Raw genomic sequence first — 22407 nt, forward strand, 5'->3', positions numbered from 1 at the left:
GACTATTTAATTAATTAACCCACTTCCTGCTCTTAATTAATTTATGTAAGTATGTATTATTAAGTATATTGTTAATACAATACTACTAAGAATTACTAGGAATAAGTACACCTATTAAATTATTAGTCATTCAAATTCAAAATTTTAACTTTTTTGTTCATTTAAAGATTATGAATAATAAATCTTCGATCGAAAGCTTTAGAAAAAAAATCTATCACATTTTTTTACTTTATCAAGCATCTTATATTTTAATAGGTTTAAAAAAAGACATGCATAATTCCGTTCCAGGTTAAAAACTCTTTCAGGTCTATGTCAAGTCTCAAAATATCTTTGTACCAAAAATTATCAAAATCGGCTTAGTGGTTTAATTAGTATAAACACACGGACAGACAGAGTTACTTTCGCATTTATAATATACTAGCTGCGCTTCACGGTTTCACCCGCGTGGCTCCGGTCCTGTTGGTCTTAGCGTAATGTTAGCCTTCCTCGATAAATGGGCTATCTAACACCCAAAGAATTTTTCAAATCGGACAGTTTCAGCTTCATAATATTAAGTAGTAGTAGATAGCTACTACTATTAGTTGGAGCTAATATTATTTATTATAGGTACAATTTAGTTTTATCTAGTTATAATAGCTACGTGCCATTGTTTCCGTAGTTTTTTATCGGATAAGATTATGTTTGGTTCAATAAATGCTAGTCAGATAGTAATAAATAGTATATGAATGATATAAAATAATGTGAATCGACTAATAATACTAAGATTAGTATTATTACTCGATTTACATTATTTTACCAAGATAGGTACCTATATCCTACTAATATTGTAAATGCGAAAGTTTGTGAGGATGTTTATGTGTGTGTTTGTTACTCTTTCACGCAAATACTACTAAACTGATTACAATGAAATTTAGCACACATATTATAGAGGGTAACTTGGATTAACACATAGGATACCGATAATGGTTTATCCCAGAAGTCTCACGGGAACGGGAACTATGCGGGTTTTCTTTGAAAACGCGGGCGAAGCCACCGGCGGTATGCTAGTATCATTATATCGGTAATTATTATTGGGGCAAATAAATTCACATTTCACTAATAATTCCCACATAATATCAGTTAAGGGCTTGGTCTAGTAGTGCAAACAAATGCATCCTGTCATCCTATATGTAAATAATACAAATGTACTAAGGGAAAGTTGCTCCACTTAATTTTTAAAAATTAAATCATTCGTATAATTTAATATTCGTAATAAGTACCAAAAATGACAATTTGAAACAATTTTCGTGAAAATTACACCGGGTGATTTTTTTTTATCAGTACACAAAATTTGCGAATACTTTCTATTGATATCTTCAACTTCATGTTTATATAACTGATCAACTTTTACAAAGAAATTTGGACGAAATATAAAAAAAATAAGCTTTCCATACAAAATGCATAACTCTATACATTTTTTTCGACCTAAGTTTCTTAGTGAAAGTTGTTCAGTTTAACTAATAAAACGGATAAACAAATTTTGTATTTAATAAAAAAAATGTAATGTTTGTGTTAAAAAATTATAAAATAGAAAAATACGCAAATGAAAACAAAAGATATTTATTTCTGACTAGCTTCCGCCCGCGACTCCGTCCGCGCGGATGTCAGTCTTCGCGTCTTCTACAGATTTATTATATTATGTATAATACATATATAGATTTATATTGATAAACCTAATAAATCTTTTGCTAGCATTCTGATGCTTTATCGGTTACACTGGATTTATCTCTTTTTTTTCAATCGCTTGAATGGTATAGGATGGGTCCTTGATGGGCATCGAATGCTGAAGTCTCGAATCAATCAATTCTGACAGTAGGCAATTTATGTAAAATCCAATAATGGTCCATCATTTTATTTTGCCTAAACGTTACATACTTTTTTATATATTCTATTTTATATATTCTATTTTTAACGAATGATTCACTCCAGTCCAAACAGCAAATAAGCAGACTTCTGCTTCTGCAACGTTTAGTTGTCCCTGAATTTGGAAAAAATAGTCATGATTCTTATCTATGACAAAAGTGTTATTTTTTGCATTGTATTTCAAATATTAAATTTTTTTTAACCGCATCTTCCGCATTCATGTCTTTTGCCGGAATTAGACATTTAACTTCTACTAGTCCCATTTTCCCTTTTTGATATGGGAATGAATGAATGAATGAATGAATGAAATGAATGAATGAATGAATGAAAAATACTTTATTGTACACCATAAAGAATACATTTTACAAAAATTAAAAATACAATATAACAATGTACAGTAGGCGGCCTTATCGCTGGCAGCGATCTCTACCAGGCAATGTATAAAGTAAATTTTTTAGATATTTCTCGTTATACTTTTAAAAAGTTATTATTGTCATTTTGCTCATTAGGTAAAGTAATTTCGATATCAGTTTTAAGTTTTTTGATACCTGCAATAATAACGTCATAATCGCCTGCACATACTTATCGATTACACCCTGTATACAATCCACCATCCACATTCATAATGTTTTCCTGTCCTCCTCTCCTTTACGCTGTTCACCGATACATTTTAAATGAGTAAATCTGCTACCACTGAAGGATGTTTCATTGTGATCAGCAAATTTTCACCACTGTTGTCGATTATTTGTTTTTCATTTTTAATCAGCAATTGGGAATCATCAGTTTTGTTTTTTGCAGATTGGTGATGTACCCTAACAATACGTCGAAAAGGGAAAGCATCAACGAATTATCGTTTTCGTCCTCTTTTTTTATTCTTCGCGTCTCTGTTACTTCTGTTTGTTTAGTTCTCAACCCCACTGAATTTTGATGATGTGATGATAATCCATTCGTTTTAATATTGGTACTTAGAGTTGGTAGACTAAACTAGAAATGGTGGACTAAATTTGTCAGCGCGTCTGTAAGATCAGAATATAAAACCAACATCCTGTATTTAAGTTACAAAATTAATAATCAAACAACATGCCGCTACGTTGAAAATGACTAGAAGAAAAAATTAAAACACCTCGGATCAATTTTGGAGTAAACAAATCATTTTCCCCGTATGGGGATTTCCCCGGATGAACTTGGGAAGTTCAAGTTCTCAATACAAGTTTATATTATATTTCGTATTTCTCAAACGAAAAATAAACATTTTTGGAACTTCAAAAAAATTATATTATAAGAAAATTTATGAGCTTACTTTAGTTTTAAAGAAATATACATCCCTTTACTGACACCCCGTAAAATAAAGAAATTGTTGCCAATCACCTTTGCAATCTATTTGGTTTCATTAACTTTATGTTCGAAGATAATTTTTTTTCTAGTAGTTACACGCGTATTTTTTTCGTTTATTTTCCATATCGAAATCAAATCTGCCCACCAGAGACTAAAGAGCAGTAACAGCCCTTTTGTGATTTTTCGTTTTATTAGTGATTCTGAAAGCGGGTTTCTTAAGCTTTCTATTGAATTAACTTACTTATTTCTAAGACTATAAGAATGGTTTTTATTTAACAGTTTTCACTTACTGCAAACGAAAAAAATTAACAATTTGGCGTGATTTCCCAACTAAAATACAGTATAAATTATACTGCAGATTAAATTTTAAGGTTTCATAACTAAAATGCAGTAAGCAATATAATTTTACAGTTCTTTAGATAGTTTTATATTTCTGGAAAAAAATTAAAAAAAAAATTAATACGCAGTAAAATTTACCGCCATACAAGCTATTTTTACTGCAAATTAAGAAAATATAATTTATTGTCACGAACTCCCAACTAAAATGCAGTAAAATCAAAGCTTGTCGCATTTTAGTTGTGAATACTTAACATTCTTTTATCATTATAAACTGACTAACACGCAGTAAAATACAGCATTACTGCAGATTAGTTTGGATAGCATAATGACACAGATATGATTATTCCTAGCTAAAGTGCAGTTAATGTTTTAAATACTGCAACTGTGAACTAGCTATTTTTCTTACTGCACTAGTAAATTGAACACTTTTTTCTTAAAAAACTAACTAAAATGCAGTATTTTTTTGACCTTACTGCATGTTAGTTGGGTTTCTTGACAAAATAACTGATCCAAACGCAGTAATAGGGCTTTTTGCTGCATTTTACTAAGTTTAAAATGGTATTTTTTACAAAAAAGGCTATGCAGTAATAGGCACCAAAAAGAATAAATGGCCATAATAAATTCAGTTATTAAGATATATTTTTTTTTATTGCTTTAACGTGTGAACCTATGCCTTTACAACCTTTCTGCATTCAAATTTTTTTGCTTATCATTCTGTTGATTTTTTAAAATCAATTCTTAACTTTAAATGCGTTTTACTCGAAATCGTGATTTTGCTGTTACTGCACTTTAGTGTATGGTGGGCAGAAATGTTTAAAAATACGAATATTTGCACAAAACTAAGATAAAAATAATCAATTAACAAAAATATTAAATTTAATGAAGTAGAGCAACTTTCACTTCGGTATGAAGGAAAATCGAGCGTAGAGCACACGTCAGAACGCTCCGGCCCAAGGAGCGCGACTAAAGAAATTCGCTAGGATTTTTCCTTATTATTTTAAATATTTTTTTAATATTTAAAGAATTATCAAAATTGTAAGGGGTGAGGGGTGGCAAGTGGCAGAGAATGCAGATTGATACTACAGTATTTATTGAGTGAACGTATTATACTACAGACTATTGACAATAATAACTGTGATGCGCGCCGTGCTATCAAGGTGAATCCCAACAGGGGTGGAAGTTCACTGTAATAGCAACGGGAATATCTGGGTACTTGTATCCAGGCCCTAGCCGGACGGAACCGAACCACAAATATTTGTATGCGGCCGAAGGTCACTATTCTTAGTGAGATAAACGATAGCGAGATCTAAATATCGTGATACGACAGCTGGTGCCATCTAGTTGTGAGTTCGGTCAACTTGCATACATTGTGTTACAGATTCTCCCCCTCTGTCCATGAAGTCGACCCGACGAGTAGGACAGGAACAGGAATGTAGCTTTATTGACGAGGTCTAGAAGCCTTGGTCTTTGTAACGTTAGCGTCTGTGGTCTGGCAACTTGCTTCTTAGTGGGTTCTGGCACTACGGCATCTTCAGAACGATATCTCGTTAAAGCCGAGGCATGATACACACTTACAGGTGTATTGGAATCGGTGCTTGCTAATCCAAAGGAGTGTTCAGTTACACTCTCCCCCTGCACCAAAACTGCACCCAAAGCGTAGCTACTAGCGTCAGTTTTAATTGTATACGGTACGATTCGGTTTCCATTGCCAACAGGCATTTTCTTGGTCAGACGAGTAAGTGGTTCGGCAATCTTAGCGAAAGCAGGAATGAACCTTCTGTACCATGAACACATTCGTACAAAACTTAATAAGTGCTTCAAGTTTTTGACGGGCCTACTATTAGGCGTAAATATGTCAAGAAGCTTGTGAAGGAAAATTTAATGTCTTTGACATCGATTGATTATAGATGACTGATTAATATCTCTGACTTCGATCGATTATAGATGAGGTGTTAGGGAAGAGATTACTCTCAAATTCACTTAACTCGCAGTCCTCATCATAACTCTTGAGACTAGTCATTGCATCTTCGTAGAGTGCATCTAAAAATGCGGAAGATCCGCCAGGGGACTCATCAAAGCGTCTCTTCCTGGGAGGAGGCGTCGGAATGGCTACCTTTATCAAAGGACCATAAGGGCGTGGCATGCAGTCTTCGGTGTTACTTTCTTCGGGTAACGAGGGCGACAAGGATATGTCGTCAGATGTGACTGTTGCAAGCTCGACGTTCCCAAACTTGACAAAACTCTCTGGGTAGAGTTCAAATTCCTGTGATGGATCTTCAAGAAAATGCCATGTGCACTGCGGCAAGTTCATCACAATGTGAGCATCTTGTATAAATCCAACTCCAAGTAGGGTTTTATTCCTACGCGACTCAGGTAAAACCAACAGGGTTGTGAGGATTGTGCGATTGTTAATTTTTATTGGAGCCTGTGTTACTAAAACGTTTTGTCGTTTATGGACACCATCAGCCAACGTTATTCCGACTCCTAACTCCTTGAACACATATCCTTTCCTTCTGAGCTCGCAATACAACGCGTAGGACGCTATGCTGGATTTGGCACAGCTATCAAGAAAGACAGCGCCGGTGATGCCGTCAATATCGACATATACTACTGGCCGATCCCTGGTGTCAGCGGAAGTAGATATGGCGCAGAAACCAACATTCTGGTCGGGGCGCTGAGTTTTACTGGCGTGGCACGTCGGACAGTTGCTTCGCACTACTCCAGGAGCACCACAGCCGTAACAACTGAATTTTGGTGTCGATGGTGAAGGGAACTGGGTAACTGCTTCTTTAGCTTCAGTTTTCGTATCTTTTTGCGGTACGTTATCCCTGTCCCTTCGGGCACTCAACTTCTTACAGTTCTCTGTAGTGTGGCCAAAATTCTTGCAGAATCTGCATTTCATTTTACGTGTGGGGACTAGTCGGGCATCTAACTTGTGTTCCGTAGGCTTAACTTCATTTGAACGAGAAACACCGACTTTCTCCTCAAGGACATGTTCAACCGCTTGAGCCGCCTTTAAAAGCTGGTTGAAGTTTCTGACGTCAGCTCGAGGAATCTTTTCGCGGATATCAAGGCGTAGCAAATGATAAATCATATCCAACTGCTGAGTTTCTGGATGGCCTGGACTAGGTAATTGAGAAAAGAGCAGTCGCTTGCGTCGTACAAAATCCTCAGTCAGTACTCCTGAGAGCTGTTTCTCTTGCATTATGTCGGAGTACAGCAGATATGGCTCTCGAGTCGGCGCGAAGTTTTCGCGCAGGCGGGTTTCAAAGTCTGACCACGAAGTCACATCCTCCTTTACTCCTAACCACCAGACTCCTGCTTCACCCTTAAGCAGCAAGGGGAGTTCGTCTAGAGCAGTCTTGTCACCCATATCAGCGGAACGCTTAAAAATATTTATAGCAGACAGGAAGGCTTCAACTACTTCGGCATCCTTTACGCCATCATAATGGTAATTGCAATTTGTAAAAGACCCTTTTCTAACAGGCTGCGCACCGGGAATCCTTTCCAAAAGCTGCTGAAATTGTTCTGGAGATAACATCTTCACAGATTTTTTCTGTACTTTAACCGTTGTAAGACGTCCGGAGCGTGTGACGTAAGTAGGTTGGTTAAGTTTGAATGATTTTGTTATCTCAAACCCTCTTCCACTCATTAATTAATAATGTAGGTCGTCTCTCGTAGGCGTCGTAGCGCAGGCGAACGTTGTCTCGTAGATACTCTACAGATCTCGTAGCACGTCGTAGCACGGTGACGTCACGTCGACAGGCCTCACGTCAGGGCGCCAGTTGTAAGGGGTGAGGGGTGGCAAGTGGCAGAGAATGCAGATTGATACTACAGTATTTATTGAGTGAACGTATTATACTACAGACTATTGACAATAATAACTGTGATGCGCGCCGTGCTATCAAGGTGAATCCCAACAGGGGTGGAAGTTCACTGTAAGAGCCCCCGCAGACCACAGACTTTTTATCGGCCGATAGTTTAGTCGGGTTGGCCTGCTAGTACGCACACCGAGCCAACTAAACAGTTCAGTCGGTTATGAGTGCGCAAACTATCCAACAGTCTGCCGACTATTTGCTAGTTTCTAACCAACTGTTGAAAAGAGTGGTCACACCGCACAATGAAAATTAATAAAACATTGTATAGAATTGTTATTATTGCTCTCATACACCGGAGGAGGAAAATTAAAAAGAGAGCCCGAGAGTATTGGGTGCATCCTATCTTTAGTGATAGATTAAAATGGAAAATTTTACACTATGCATTCCAAATTACTCCATTACCCGAAAAAATTTTCGCCTTTTATCGAATGAGCATAACTAGCTTCAACCAACTTGTCAAATACAGAGTACCTACTCTTTTAAGTCTTTCTTATAAAGTGGAGGGCGTTTTTCGACTTCCTCGATCAAAGTTACGATCGAAAATTCCGAAATAAGCGACTGAGAATTGAGCGACGCCATTTTACAAAACATGCGCGGCCGACCATTCGCTGTCAAAGCTCGGAGCGAACTGAACTATTGGCCTAGTCGGCCGACTAAAAAATCGTCGTGTTTGCGCGTGTGGTAGGGAGCCAATACTGATTATACAGTCGGCCGATAGTTTGCCGACAGTATAGTTTGAATTGAATCGGGAAGCCCATCAAACTTGTTTATCGGCCGATACCTAATCGTCATAGTGTGCGCATTTGCTTATATCTGCGTACTGATTAAGAGCCCGACCAAACTATCTGCCGATAAAAAGTCTGTGGTCTGCGGGGGCTCTAATAGCAACGGGAATATCTGGGTACTTGACACTATAGTCGAGCCAATTTAATAGGCAACATTTGACGTCTATCAATTTTATCTTCCAAGAGAGGTAACCTGCTTAAAAACATCGATTAAAGTGAATTAATCGATACGGATTTGAAACATTTGTAAATCGAATTTATTAATGTATGATGATTTTTGTTCACAAGTAATCAATGCATTCAATTCTAGATGTCAGATCTCGATTTTTAGAGTAACATCTCTGGTAATTAAAAAGAAAAAAGGTTTATTGACACAAAATTGTAGCGACGTCAGTTCTTCAATTCAGAAATTGTTTATTATCTTTAGAATGGTTCATCAGTAAAATGAAATCTTAAAATTACTTGTATCGGTCATTATTATTATAAATATGTAATCGTTATTGAAAAAAGTTAAGCAAATGTGCAGATCTAACAGAAAGAAATATCATGTTATTCTATGTTGTCGTTACTAGGTTACGTTGTTGAATTTTGTTGAACTGTCAAATGTTGCCTATTAAAATGGCTCTACTATAAAACGTCTCAACAAAGGTGAAAGCGTATAGCGTGCGTGTATCCAGGCCCTAGCCGGACGGAACCGAACCCAACAAACATTTGTATGCGGCCGAAGGTCACTATTCTTAGTGAGATAAACGATAGCGAGATCTAAATATCGTGATACGACAGCTGGTGCCATCTAGTTGTGAGTTCGGTCAACTTGCATACATTGTGTTACAAAATTCAAAAAAAATTTTTTTTAAAGGATTAATACTCATTGGTCTTCAACCAACTCGAATAAATTAATGGAAAAAATAACTTTTAGCAGTATTTATCAATCGATTTTGTAAGGCAAAAAATGGGAAATTTAATGAATTTATAACGCTCTAATTAAGAAAATCATAAGTTTTTCGGCAATTGTATTCAGCAGTTTTTAATAACGACTATATAAGGATAATAATGCGCTGATCAGATTGTGTAAATTGTAATCGGTTGCAACGTAGTGAGTGCACAAACTTAGCTCGAAATGATTTTGGGGGAAAGAGACTTATCTTGAAGGCCTGATTAAGGTAACATAAAGTAACTTTATAAATGTGAAAAAATTCACGCGCATTGCGTATATAACACTAATTGATAAACAAGAAAAAAAAATTCAGTTTATCATTTCATTAGCCGGGAAAAAATTGTCAAATAACTTGTTGAAAACGCAATTTTGCTAGACTGCAGCCTTAAGGCTGCAGTTATAGTTTCAAATACCAAATAATAATCTTCTTAAATATTTATATGGTTCTTCTAATGATAAAATTTCGCTGAACGAACGGGTTTCGGGTTTACAAGAATAAAAAGCATCGTTGGTTAAACACAATGTTTATTTGTATCTAATAGAAACATTTCATAAACAAATTGAATCCCTTACATACAAATTACAAACACGTAAATTATTTTTTCTTGACCATGTATGTAATAAATAAAAAAAAAAAAATGTGTGCATGTAGGTACTAGTGTAGGTAGGTACACACGTAAAAAGTGAAACTTCTTTATGACCTTATTTTTATTAAAATAATTTACAATATGCTTTATTTACTTATTTACTATTTACTTCACAGAAATACGTCGAATCACGCGTGGTCCCTACCACTAAGAAAAAGATGGCGCGTAACGGAAAAATGTCACGCGTAACGAAAAAATGTTACACAAAATTTTTTTCCAACCCCGACAAAGAAGTTTCACTTCAATTATACAAATAATATGTATTCACATTTTACGATGAATATGCTATTAACTGCCTAAAGCCTGCCTTAAATTCCCTCGAAACAATTACTTGCTTGTTGTCTATCTATTTGGCCATACTCAGCTGAATATCGCAAAACTTATTTTTTACATAATCATCCACTTTCAAAATTATTATAAATGTGATTGTGTCTAAAGATAGTTAGGAGGCTAGAGAGTGACAATCATAGCTACTTTATGCCTTGGTTAAATATCTCATTCCATGGGAATTTGTTTTGGGTACTCGAGCGAAGCAGCGGACAGAAAGCTAGTGCACTCATAAAAAAACTATACAATTCATATTTCTATTGATTCTTCTTTTTATTCGTCTTATTCTTATCCTTTCTAAAATTAGATATCACCTTCTTAACACCAATTATAATAATCGCAATTATGGATAGTAATACAGCAGCCAGGTCCAAATAAAGCTTCTGGTACCAGGGTACGTGCAATGCTGGTGACCTCAAGTGGGGAGCCCCACGGGTCTTCACCACGTGTTCCACCCAGTGCACCAGCTCCTTGTCGGGAGTCACTGGTCTATCGTGGTATATCACTGATAGTTCTTTAGCTTTTATGCTGTACCTGAAATTAAAACAAATTCTGTTTAGGAAATGATATTTAAATATATTAAATAAGTCGTGATATTTACGCTTTATTACTTAAGCATGAGGAAACATAATTGAATGATTTTTGCATTATTCCACTTTTACACGGATTTATCACAGATTTGACATCTATATCTCCTGTTGCTAAAATGATGGTTGATTAGTAACGTATGTTCACATTTAAAATAACAATTTTATTTTAGTGAACCTGCGTAAAAAATCTTATATTCAAATCTACTTCTTTACTTTTTGACGTGATAACGTTTTTAAAATCGTTTTAGTCGGGTGACATGTTCAGAAACTTGTGTCACACCAAAACCTTACGAGCGCGATCGCAGGTATAACGAAAGAGAGACGGACCGATCTCCCGTCTCATCTCGAGCGCCACCAATAAGACGTTATCACGTAAACATCTCGATCGTAAGCCTACTTGACAAACAACCAATTTTTTTTTGCTTACTTCCGATTCGCCTAGTCATTTTATATGAAAGAGAGTATACTTACGTTGGGATTGATAGCATTTCTTCAAGAGCAGCTTTAAGATCATCTGCAAGATTCATTGTTAGCTGAACTTGTAGGGCATAACCATTTTCAATTGCTCGCTTAGTATTCGTGTACTGATCTCCAAATATCGGAATAGCAATAATAGGCTTTCCGAAATGGACAGCTTCGGTTGTTGAAAGTAGACCACCGTGGGTGATAAAGATGATGCAATTTCGATGAGCTGAAATTAATGTGAGGTTAGTTTCAGTAACAGAAAGTTTTTCATCAATGAGAACAAGTCAATTTGGTGAAATAAATTTCTATTTGTGGGATAGGATAGAAAATTAAAAGTTAGCTCTTGCTTTTAATACTAAAGTATTGAGTTCTTGACTAATTAAATGTTATTATAAAATAATTAACCCATTAAGCCCCGAACAATAGATTTTCTATTGTGTCTGTGATTCCGGGGCCTGAGTTATTAAAGGAGTATAACAAAAAAAGATCTCTGATCATCACAGGTTACGAAAAGAGATGTTTTAAGCACAGAGTTATATTTGACAATCTATCTGGCGAGAACATCACAAGTTACCTAAAATACTTGGTTGTGGAGCCCATTTCATTATGTGAACATTAGAAGGAATATCAGGCATGTCTTCTTCAAACTTCCACAATACAGTCTGTTTCAGAGCACCGAACATTTTCAATAGACCACGTTTCACTTTGTCTGGTAAATATGCACTTTTGACATTGCTGCCTAAACTGAAGTAAATTAGGCCATTCTTGGAATTATCGAGTAATTTCTTCAGGTCCTATAAATGTTAAGGAGGGGTATGAAATAGATAAAACGTACACACAAATATAATATATGTACCATTGCCTATTTGCCATGTAAAAGTAATAGGTATTTAGTAAATAGTAGTAATATTGGATTTACACTCACATCAGGCAAGGGTTTCACACTACGGCCTATGTGATAGCCACCAACGGCCTTAACATTTTGGGGTAAGCTCAAAGCTCTTCCCATAGACGGGTGGGAGTTACTCAGCAACAGAGAAGCATTGTAAAGAACTGCTTCAAGCGGTGGAACTTTATGACCACGCTTCTCAATGAGCGGTACTAGCGAATTCTGGTATGTATTACGTTGCAGGTTATTGAGTATGCTGTGAAAAGGTATAGACTAATTAATATCATTAATGAATAGTATAATATCTATAGTAGTTAGAGCTTTAAGTCGGCTAACGATCATACTGTAATATGCTGTGTGTGTGTGTGTGTTTCAGGATTTGGTAAATCTATACTAATATTATAATGCTGAAGAGTTTGTTTATTTGTTTGTTTGAACGCGCTAATCTCAGGAAGTACCTACTGGTCTGATTTGAAAAATTCTTTCGGTGCTAACACCGATCTAAATAGCCATATAGAGCTATCTAAATAGCCCATTTATCGAGGAAAGCTATAGGCTATATATCATTACGCTAAGACCAACAGGAGCGGAGCCTCGCGGGTGAAACCGCGAAGCGCAGCTAGTTTGAAAAGTACTTACAAATATTGAGCTCCCAGTCCTATTGCTTGTATTGCCAATTCTCGTGCACGTTGCAGGAAAGTGAATGGTGGCACATAAGTGGACATCATGTCAGGAGTGAACGCAGGGTTGGGCATTTCATCAACCAGAGCTAGCACTCTCCAGTGAGGATCCACGGAAGACACCCAGATGTAGGGACAATTGAATACTGCTGATAATCTGAAACATAGCTAATTGTATTAAAAGACACTACACTTTCTTGACGGCTTTGGTATTTGGCTTTTGATTTTGTAGTTAACGATTCAAAAGCGCTTCTGTAGGAAGTCTAGTTGAATGCATAAATGTTTGAGTTGGAGTGTGAGTAAAAATAATTAGGAATAGGAATAATCTTCGTGAAACTCTTTACAAGCGTTTCTAAGTGGGAAAGTTAAATTTACCAAAATATGGACCAATTATTGATGAAAAGTTACAAATAACATATTCACAGATTGAGTGGGTGGTTTTTAATATAGAAGCAGTGCAAAGCTGTACTTATATACCTACTCATACTAATCTATACTTACTAATATTATAAAGCGGAATCTCAGCAACTAAAAAATCTTTCGGTGCTAGATAACCCATTTATCAAGGATAGCTATATCATTACGCTAAGACCAACAGGAGCGGACCTATGCGGGTGAAACCGCGAAACGCAGCTAGTCATAAATGTAACAATACTTAGTAATAATTTCTTACCCAGATAAAGCCTCATTGAAAAACCATTCCACGACAACAACGTCAAATTGTACTTTTGGATCGTTAACGAGGCTTTGCAATGCTTTGTTCTCTAACGTTTGAGTCAATATTTTGGCTGTAGTGGCAACAAATTCTGATATGTTTATATCACGCGAGGTGTTGTTTAATAAAGAGTCCACGATCTTTCGCATGGTATCTGAATAAATAAGAATTGAGAATAAGAATATTTATTTGGAAGTAAATGAAATATATTGCAGTCAATAATACCAAATCGAAAAAAGTGGTACCTCTAAGCAGAATATTGTCGATTTAGAATAATATGGAATAATAATGCAATGAAGTTTATATACAATTACATGGAGGGATATAATATTTAAAGTATGTTTGAAATCTTGCTTTATGTGATAAGAATACTATAAACATAGTTATAATAGAATAGTAGTATTGCTAATACTTGAAAATAGTTACCTGGTAATAATTTTAAGTTTTCGCTGACATCTATTTCTCTAATGTTGGACACGTTTTTCTTTCTAGGGAATGTAGTTATATGTGTTACCTGAAAGATAACATTAAATATGCAGTATACATATATTATGAAGATCTCAAGAACATCATATACTATTTCTATTCCTAAAATAATCAGGGTTAGGTTTAATACATTATGTTTCTGAGTTTTATTATAAGTATGAACTAATATTATTACGTCAGATCCATTTCTTTTTCTTATAGTTAAAAAAATTGACGCATAGTTTAATTAGGATGCATTCTTCAAATGATGTAGTCTATTACTGTTTATACAACTGCTATAACCTAATTTAGCTTGATGATTTAAAATTGATTTTGCACATTTCACCTGAAATTCGAAATTAGGTGTGCTCAGTATTTGTCAAATACGAATAGTTACCTCATGATTATTTTTAGCTAGAGCATCTACTACTCCATCACCAAGTATGGAGTGACTCCTGGCAGGAAAAGGGAACACAACCAGGATCTTGTATGAATCGCTGAGCGCCAGCAGAGCCGCCAGCAGGAAGAAATGACGAAGCATATTCTGAAAGAAGAGAGAAAGAAAGAATCAGAGATTAAATAGTCGGGTGGTTTTCAATATTATCAAAGTGTTTTTTTTATTTCTTATTTGTGTTTTTTTTGTGTTAACAATTTGTTAAGGTATAGTCGCACCACGAGGACGAAGCCGCGGTCGGGAACCTAGAATATGGGCTATACAGAAGTATTTACTTACAATACAATATTTTTCAGGAGGTAATGGGTATCAGAAAAGGGTCTTTATTTTTTGCAGTAGATCCCTACTTGAACCGTGAACTTGATAGATACATTTCATTTCCTATTATGTTGCCTGGTAGATATTGTGCTTTAGCAATAAGGCCGCCTCTTGTACAAACGATGCCTTTTTTGTAATACAGCTTATTTCTTGTTTTTGTTTGTTTGTATTTATTTCTTGTTTGAAGAATAAAATATTGTAAATCAATTAATACGCCGGACATCATAATGAGTCATATCAGCTAGGTATGATATTAATTAATAATTTTGATATATTATCGATATATTATTGTTTTTATACACAAATTCAATTATTAGGCATTTTTATTTATACAGGGCGTATCCCATGGCAATTTACTCTGATTACGCAGACGAATCTACGCGGAAAGTGACAGAAGCAAGGACAGAAGTATTAATTATTTATGTATTTCAAATATCCAACCTTAAAAGTTTTATCACTTTTATAATAAAAATTTAACAAAACTTAATGTACTTATAAAAATGCTTACCGGTGTAAGAGGAAAAACTTCAATAAACTTGTATCAGTCTAGACATTAATATTTAGAATTTGTATTAACACCTATACTAGAAACATTATATAATTATCTTACGTTATTGTAAGACGTGTATGCACGTTCATATTATAGGTTAAACTACGGAGGACCTTAAAAAATGGCCCCCAAACTTATTGAAGGTCAGAACTGGAAAGGTATTTAAATTGGCCGCTTTTATCGTTCAGACGGAATTCGGAAACCTGTAATAGTACTACGGATTTACAATTAAATATTGTAATAGTTTTATAAATAAAACATTAAAAAAATAAAAACTAAACTAAACATATTTAAGCCCATGATTTTATTGTCACGGATTCTTGACAAGTGTACATAGTTTGTATTAAATCTGTTCGTTTAACGTGGGTCAAAATCGAGCCTAAAGGAGTCGGTTACATACAAACATACATGTGAAGCTAATAAAAGCATGTTAATATTATCACATAATAATATGTAGTAGGTAACATTCAAATTTCAAACTTATTCAAATAAAACTGATTAACTCTAAATGCTTACAAGATTGAAGAACTGTGATTAATAAACTGTGTTTTTCTTTTTGAGATATCCTTTAAAACCGATTCTAAATAAATTACCGACATTATTGTATATTATGTTAAATTATTAGGTACGGTATAAATTATATTCGGGGTAAGAGCAAAATATTATAAATAAGTAGGATATTTTTTTACTAGGAATTAATATCAATAAATAGAGCTTTTAATTTTATTATGCCCCTATGCTATTTCACATAGGTAATATTCTGACTACAACCACTTCAACACCTCAAATAAAAAAATTGGCTGAGTCATTCAGTTAGATTATAGATTGATTCCTATCGGTAGTAGGTATATATTATAAATTATAATTTATAACATTCTTTTGGGATTCCGTATTAATAAACAACATGTAATTTGAATTAATTTAATTAATTTATTGTTTTACATGTGGTTTTACTAGATCTTAAAATATTACCCAATTTGTCACAGTTTTTCGCCACCTTATAGCTATGCTTATAGCATGCATGCAAATTTAATATTTTTATAAACAAATACATAATCACTAGGTACATAGTATATGTATAACAAAGTCGCTTTCTCTGTCTCTATGTCTCTAAGTCCCTATGTATGCTTAAATATTTAAAACCACGCAACGGACTTTGATGCAGTTTTTTTAATAGATAGAATGATTCAAGAGGAAGGTTTTAGTATATATTTTATTAGGATTTCGACAAAGCAGGCGAAGCCGCGGGCGGAAAGCTAGTATTTAATAAAACATTGTCTGTACATAATAAAATAATAATTCACCTGTGGCAAGTCTTGGTTGTTCCTCAAATCTTCATAAATATCATTCGTTTGAAAGCCATCATACAATATTATTATGTTACTCTTATTTGTGATGAACAAACTATACTTTTTAAAAGTATTAATATTATCTAACTTAGGTATCTGATAGAACGATTGCCTATCGTTCTAACAGGGTACAGGGGTACTCTTATTACGGTATATTTGACGACTTATTCTCATACTTATAAAATACACAAAAAAATCATTTAAATCAGTCGAGTCGTTTCATAGGTGTTTAGTACCAATCACTGCAGATTATTTTTGAAACAATTTGTTTGTCAATGAAAAACTGAGGTCAAAAACTGATTAGGAGCGTAGTTGTTATTAATTCGTATTGTATAAGTCATGATGATTATGCAAAACATTTATAATAAGATTAACGTCTATCAGATATGACTAACGTATTTGTTTATAATATTAAATTTAAGTGTATGATTTTCATTATTACACAATAATAAGCAACTCGTATCTGAACAAGATATGAAGACGGAATTCTTGTTGACCTGTAGAACTATAAAATCTAAGAATACTAATATTAGCTGATTTAGTAAAGCTGAAGAGTTTGTTTGTTTGCTTGAACGTGATAATCTCAGGAACTACGGGTCCGATTTGAAAAAATATTTCACTGTTAGATATTCTACTCGTTGACTAGTGGAACTACATAATATAGCAAAACATTAAAAATGTATGTATGTTTATCGTGGCGAAGTATATGTTACTTTGCCAATGGAATGAATCGTTCATACCTATAGTTTTGATAAGGATTATTTACCGCTCAAGATACATGAGGCAAAAAAGTAGAGATAAATCAGGTTGGGTTTATTATTTGTCAGTTTACGGGTTATCTCAATATTTACGGAAACAATAAAAAAATGAAAATGAAAACAATGGCTATATTTATTTGTTAATGTTATATAATATTATGTCAAATAACTACATTATAAGCTCAGTGAAGTAAGCAAGGACAGTTGCTAAATAAAACTCAGCTTTAAAAGTTGAATTTTTTATTTACACCTTATTTACACGCATCCCATACATTACAACCATAAATTATTATCCATTCATTACATTAATATCTACATTATTCACTATTTACATTATTGTTTCTTTTTCATATCACATTTGGGTTTCTTACAATACGATACAACTTTCTTAATAACAATAACAATAGCTATAAATATTGCTAATAATAAACCAGCCAGGTCTAAGTACATTTTCTTGTACCAGGGTACGTGCAATGCTGGTGACCTCAAGTGTGGAGCCCCACGGGTCTTCACCACGTGTTCCACCCAGTGCACCAGCTCCTTGTCAGTCATTGGTCTGTCGTGGTAGATTGCAGAGAGCTCTTTGGCTCTGTTGGGATATCTGAAAGAAGAATTATTCAATCAGGGATTTGTAATAAGATTATCTAAAATAAATCTATATAGTAAAGTATATCTGTATACAGTACTGTTAATAAAATTAAGCATAAATCTCAAGAAGACTACACCGATTTCAAAAATTCTCACATCATTGCATTTTAACTTGAGCCCTGAGTGCTATAATAAGGCTTTATGATATGTACCACGGCGAAGCCAGGACGAACCGCATGCAGTGTATACGTCCATCAATTACTTAACAATTTACGTATGATATTTTTTCATGATAGATATTATATGGAGAAGTTTATAAAATTGAATATTCCATCTTATATTCGAAAAATCGAAATCTATTTCAGAACGTATAGCTGAAAGATACATACTTTGAATCTTTGAAAATTTCGTAAATAGCGTTTCTAATATCATTGGGCATATTGTAGGATAGTGTCACTTCAATCCCAAAACCTTTTTGTACCGCTGTTTTGGCATTCACAAACTGGTCAGCAAATACTGGTATGGCAATAATTGGCTTGCCGTGGTGGATGACTTCAGTCATGGAGAGAATACCTGCTTGCGTGATGAAGGGAACGCATTTTGGATAAGCTGGAAATAAAATAGGGGTGTATTTAGTATGGATTTAATCTTTTTTAATTATTTGACTCGTATATTTTTTAGTAAAGTTCTGTAATTCATCGTTTAAAATCAAATGAACACTACCATCTCTGGCTAAGAAAGGCTTAATTTTCGCATTGCTTAACTTAATTTATTAAATAACAATATGCTCGTAAGTAGTTTATATCATAAAAAGCTGTGGTGAGAGAATAATTCTGTGGTATTTGGTACGTACCACTTAAGTGCAAATTGGTGATTTTTGAGTATGAGCGTTTGAAAGTTTTCACGGTTGCTACCCTGTTGCTACAGATCGGAATAAACTCTTGAGTAAAACAAATTTATGATATTTAAATGTCTATTATGTTCAAGTTTTGAACACTTACAAAAAAAATAAAAAAAATGTTCTAGTTCAAGAGTAATTGTTACTTAACATGTTTGTACCAAAAGAAAAAAATGTGAAAATGATGTGAAAATGTCTAAAACGTGTGTACTTAAGTGGATTAGAGCATATTTATTTGTACTCTTTATTAGTATTTATTCCTATTTTTACCTTAATGGAAAGGATTTTTCATTTTTTTTTTCGACGGAGACATAAATACAAATAGATTTAACCCATATTTAACCATATATAAAAACAAAAACGAATAGGAGTGTGATTTGCCACAAATAAGTACTCATAAAAAAGCCAGGAAATATTGTGATTTTCGTGCAATATTCAATTCTCTGATACTCTCTCTACAAAGTAAAATCCTAAAAGTAGTGTGTGTGTGTGTGTGTGTGTGTGTGTGTGTGTGGTTCAGAAGTCACGGTAGTTCGCTTGCCTGCCGTGCTAGATGCTGCGGGATTGATCCCAGCAACCGACATGTACCAATGTGTCTTTTTCGGATGCATAAGTAGATTCTCTAACAACCAGAGATGCATCATCTATAGCAAGAAAACATCATCATTTCTAATAACAGGAAAACATCGTGATGGCAACCGGGATTTTGGTCTGAAATCACCAACCAGCAGTGAGCAAGCGTGGTGATTACTGCTCATGCCTTCTCCTTGTGAGAAGATGCCCTTACCCTGCAAATAGTTACGAGCTGGATCAAGTCAAATAAAATTTGTTTGTAAAACGTACCACTACAACATTCATTCATAGTCCTCATCACTGTCACTGAAAGTCATAAGATTGTTTCTAGTCGGACCATGAGACAATGATTTGAAATAATCATCATAAATTGGATCAATTATTGGCAGGAGATCTAAGAGATCTTTGAATTTCAGAGCATCGATATTGATAGGCTCATTAAAGGCCAATGGCAAAGCCACTTCGGAGACTTCTCTCTTTTCTCAGTTCTCTTAAACCAGAAATACAGAAACTCTTCATTTTCACTCAAAGAGTATTTAAAATCTACGTCATTAGACTTTTCATACATCAACCAGAAAATACAGTTCTAACCTAATGTAGTTTTGTCTGTTGCAGTATTTCTTTTGATAAAATGAGTAGCAGTCAATAGTTTCGAAAATGGAAAGAAGTCAGATTCATTTATTAATTTTACATCATGGCGATTGCTGGTCATTTTCATTTATCTCGGGGAACGGAGATGGTGCTGTTTCTTTTTTGAATGAATCTTTCAATATCTGCTTAACAGGCAAGATATTATACCGTTTTTGACCTGGACAACACTGAATATAAAATAAGCTACTCTACTTCTTCTGCCAAACCGTTAATAAAATGCCATAAGCATGATGCGATTTCATCCGCACCTCTATGAGCTATTCCTTCATACATAACATAATGGAATATTCGTTTAGTAGTAACTTTGCGGATTTTTAAATTAAAAGTCCAAAGTTTATTTTATAAAAGGCTACAGATGCAGTTAAATTTGGAATCTGTAAACAAACAGCTTTTATCTTTTAGTTTCATAGTGAAATGTTGCCTTATGCTCCGATTTTTCTAAATCTATTCTAATCTGACACGAAAGAATGAATTTGAAGAGACAAAGAATCAAACCTTGTGCATGTAGGTATCGTTACTTGGCTTTTTAAACGTTTACCAATCTTTAAATCGATTTAAAGATTGGTAAACGTTTCTGAACACACTAAGTCTAAGAGATCTTGCATCACATGCATGTTTCTTAAACTATGTGCCAAATAACGTTATATTTAAGTAAGGGAGAAGACCTGTTAAGTTCACAAATAATTTTATTTGATTTGGTACAAATAAGTTAAGTGATGATAATAGTTATTCAAGTTTGGTCTAATTATGTTAAGTGCTCTTACGTTGTAAATGGCCGTTCGTTGATTGAGTATTCGTTTTACAAGTCTATGTTAAGTTATATTAATATATTTGTATCAAATAAAAATATTTTTTTTTGTACTTAAGGGGTTTTGATACAACCTATTTAAGGTATTTCTACTATCAGTAGGCTTATGTGACATAGACCAAACGAAAGAGGACGTTTTTATCAGTATAGATGGCCAGAAAACAAAAAATGGCCATTTTTGCACTTACGAGGTATATACCAAACACCACAGAATTATTTGTGCAAGTTTATATTTATACTTTTAATTTTTGAGATAAGGTCTTCATCTTAAGTATAGCACAGAAAGAAGAAAAAGAAAATCAGTATTCAACCACTAGATATTTACCAATATCTTACCTAAAATTATATTTTGTGGTGCCCATTGTACAATGTGTACATTGCTCGGTGTGCCAGGCAATTCTGCTCCAAACTTCCCTTTTACTGAATATTTGAGAGAACCAAACATCTTCAATAGACCTTGTTTCACTTTTTCAGAATTTACTCTTTAAATTACTTCCCATACTGAAATAAATGACACCGTGCTCTGCGTTGTCCAGGATTTTCTTTAAATTCTGTGAAAAAAAAAAATGTATTTAAAACAAATAATGTTGTGGTTTAACCAGTTTTTTATGACAAATAGATATCAGATGATGCTGATGTTATGCGTATCGGATGATTCAGCAAATATAGATTTTTTATTATTGTTTTTTTTTAATATTTATTGTCATGATAACCATTTACATGACTCAGCAACTTTTAATTCAAATTGTGCTATGTAAATACCTACATATCTCAGTTAGTTTTATCTCGGTTTATAAAATGATAAATGACTATTCACCATTTCCTTAAAACCAAGTTTTATTTAGGTATCAACGTGATTAAAAGGTAGATGCACCATTTCATATCGGACTTTCAAAAATTACACAATATTTACCAATGTCATGTTTTATTCTATTTATAAGCCGATTAGATTATACCGTTCACTTTCTTTTATCAAAATAAACAATAATATTAATAGGAAGAAACAAATAAATAGCAAGTAGGTCAATGAGCCATATTTCTATGGCGATTCCTTCCTTGAAAAAAGATTTTCAAGAAAGTTTTACAATTCAACTTTATTACTTATCCTAAACATATAAATCACGACACAATATATACCCCAGCCTCCTTTTTAACTTCTGAATTTTTAAAGCTTCAAAAATTATAATTACCTACCTATATTGTTTTAGGTACCTACTACGCAACTTGCACCTAGGGTATCATTCTTAAGTAGTAACTAATTAGTAACCTCTATCATCCCCTCAATTCATTTAAAAAATTAGTTTTCAAAATTGTATAAATATTGTATTTAAATTAATCCAAAATGTTATTTTTCTAAATTATGTTAATATGGTAATAATGTAAATATCTATGTATTCGCGTACATTATTGCAGGCTGTGTTCACCTCTAGAAGGTCTAGCACCTATTACTTGTGATGTATCATAGAATAACCATTTCTATTTTTGTAGTGCTATGTCCAGTTTGGT

The 22407-nt window shown here is 34.0% G+C and overlaps 1 protein-coding gene and 1 pseudogene across 1 annotated transcript; both read right to left on the reverse strand.

The window, feature by feature from the left end:
* Positions 1-10090: 10090 nt before the first annotated feature.
* LOC149479304 (UDP-glycosyltransferase UGT5-like) lies at positions 10091-14495 on the reverse strand. The gene is made up of 8 exons (XM_089708296.1): positions 14352-14495; positions 13916-14003; positions 13448-13643; positions 12734-12931; positions 12131-12350; positions 11780-11999; positions 11212-11431; positions 10091-10684 (listed from the first exon to the last, which is right to left on the reverse strand). Exons 1-8 carry the CDS (start codon positions 14493-14495, stop codon positions 10408-10410), a joined length of 1563 nt encoding a protein of 520 aa, XP_089564422.1. The 3' UTR covers positions 10091-10407.
* Positions 14496-17716: 3221 nt separating this feature from the next.
* Positions 17717-21823, reverse strand: LOC149479305 (UDP-glycosyltransferase UGT5-like; annotated as a pseudogene).
* Between the last annotated feature and the right edge of the window lie 584 nt (positions 21824-22407).

The sequence above is a fragment of the Colias philodice genome, chromosome 20 (genome assembly GCF_061535455.1).
Source record: "Colias philodice isolate Cphi_HAF_F1 chromosome 20, ilColPhil1 Martin Lab GWU primary, whole genome shotgun sequence".
Taxonomy (NCBI): Eukaryota; Metazoa; Arthropoda; class Insecta; order Lepidoptera; family Pieridae; genus Colias; species Colias philodice.

Bases quoted from the DNA above. Each gene is read 5' to 3' on its own strand.
- LOC149479304 (XM_089708296.1), bottom strand. From the start codon at position 14,495: ATGCTTCGTCATTTCTTCCTGCTGGCGGCTCTGCTGGCGCTCAGCGAT. The intron at 14,004-14,351 runs GTAACTATTCGT...GTTATCTTTCAG, and splicing joins TAGCTAAAAATAATCATGAG to GTAACACATATAACTACATT. The intron at 13,644-13,915 runs GTAACTATTTTC...TTATTTATTCAG, and splicing joins AAACTTAAAATTATTACCAG to ATACCATGCGAAAGATCGTG.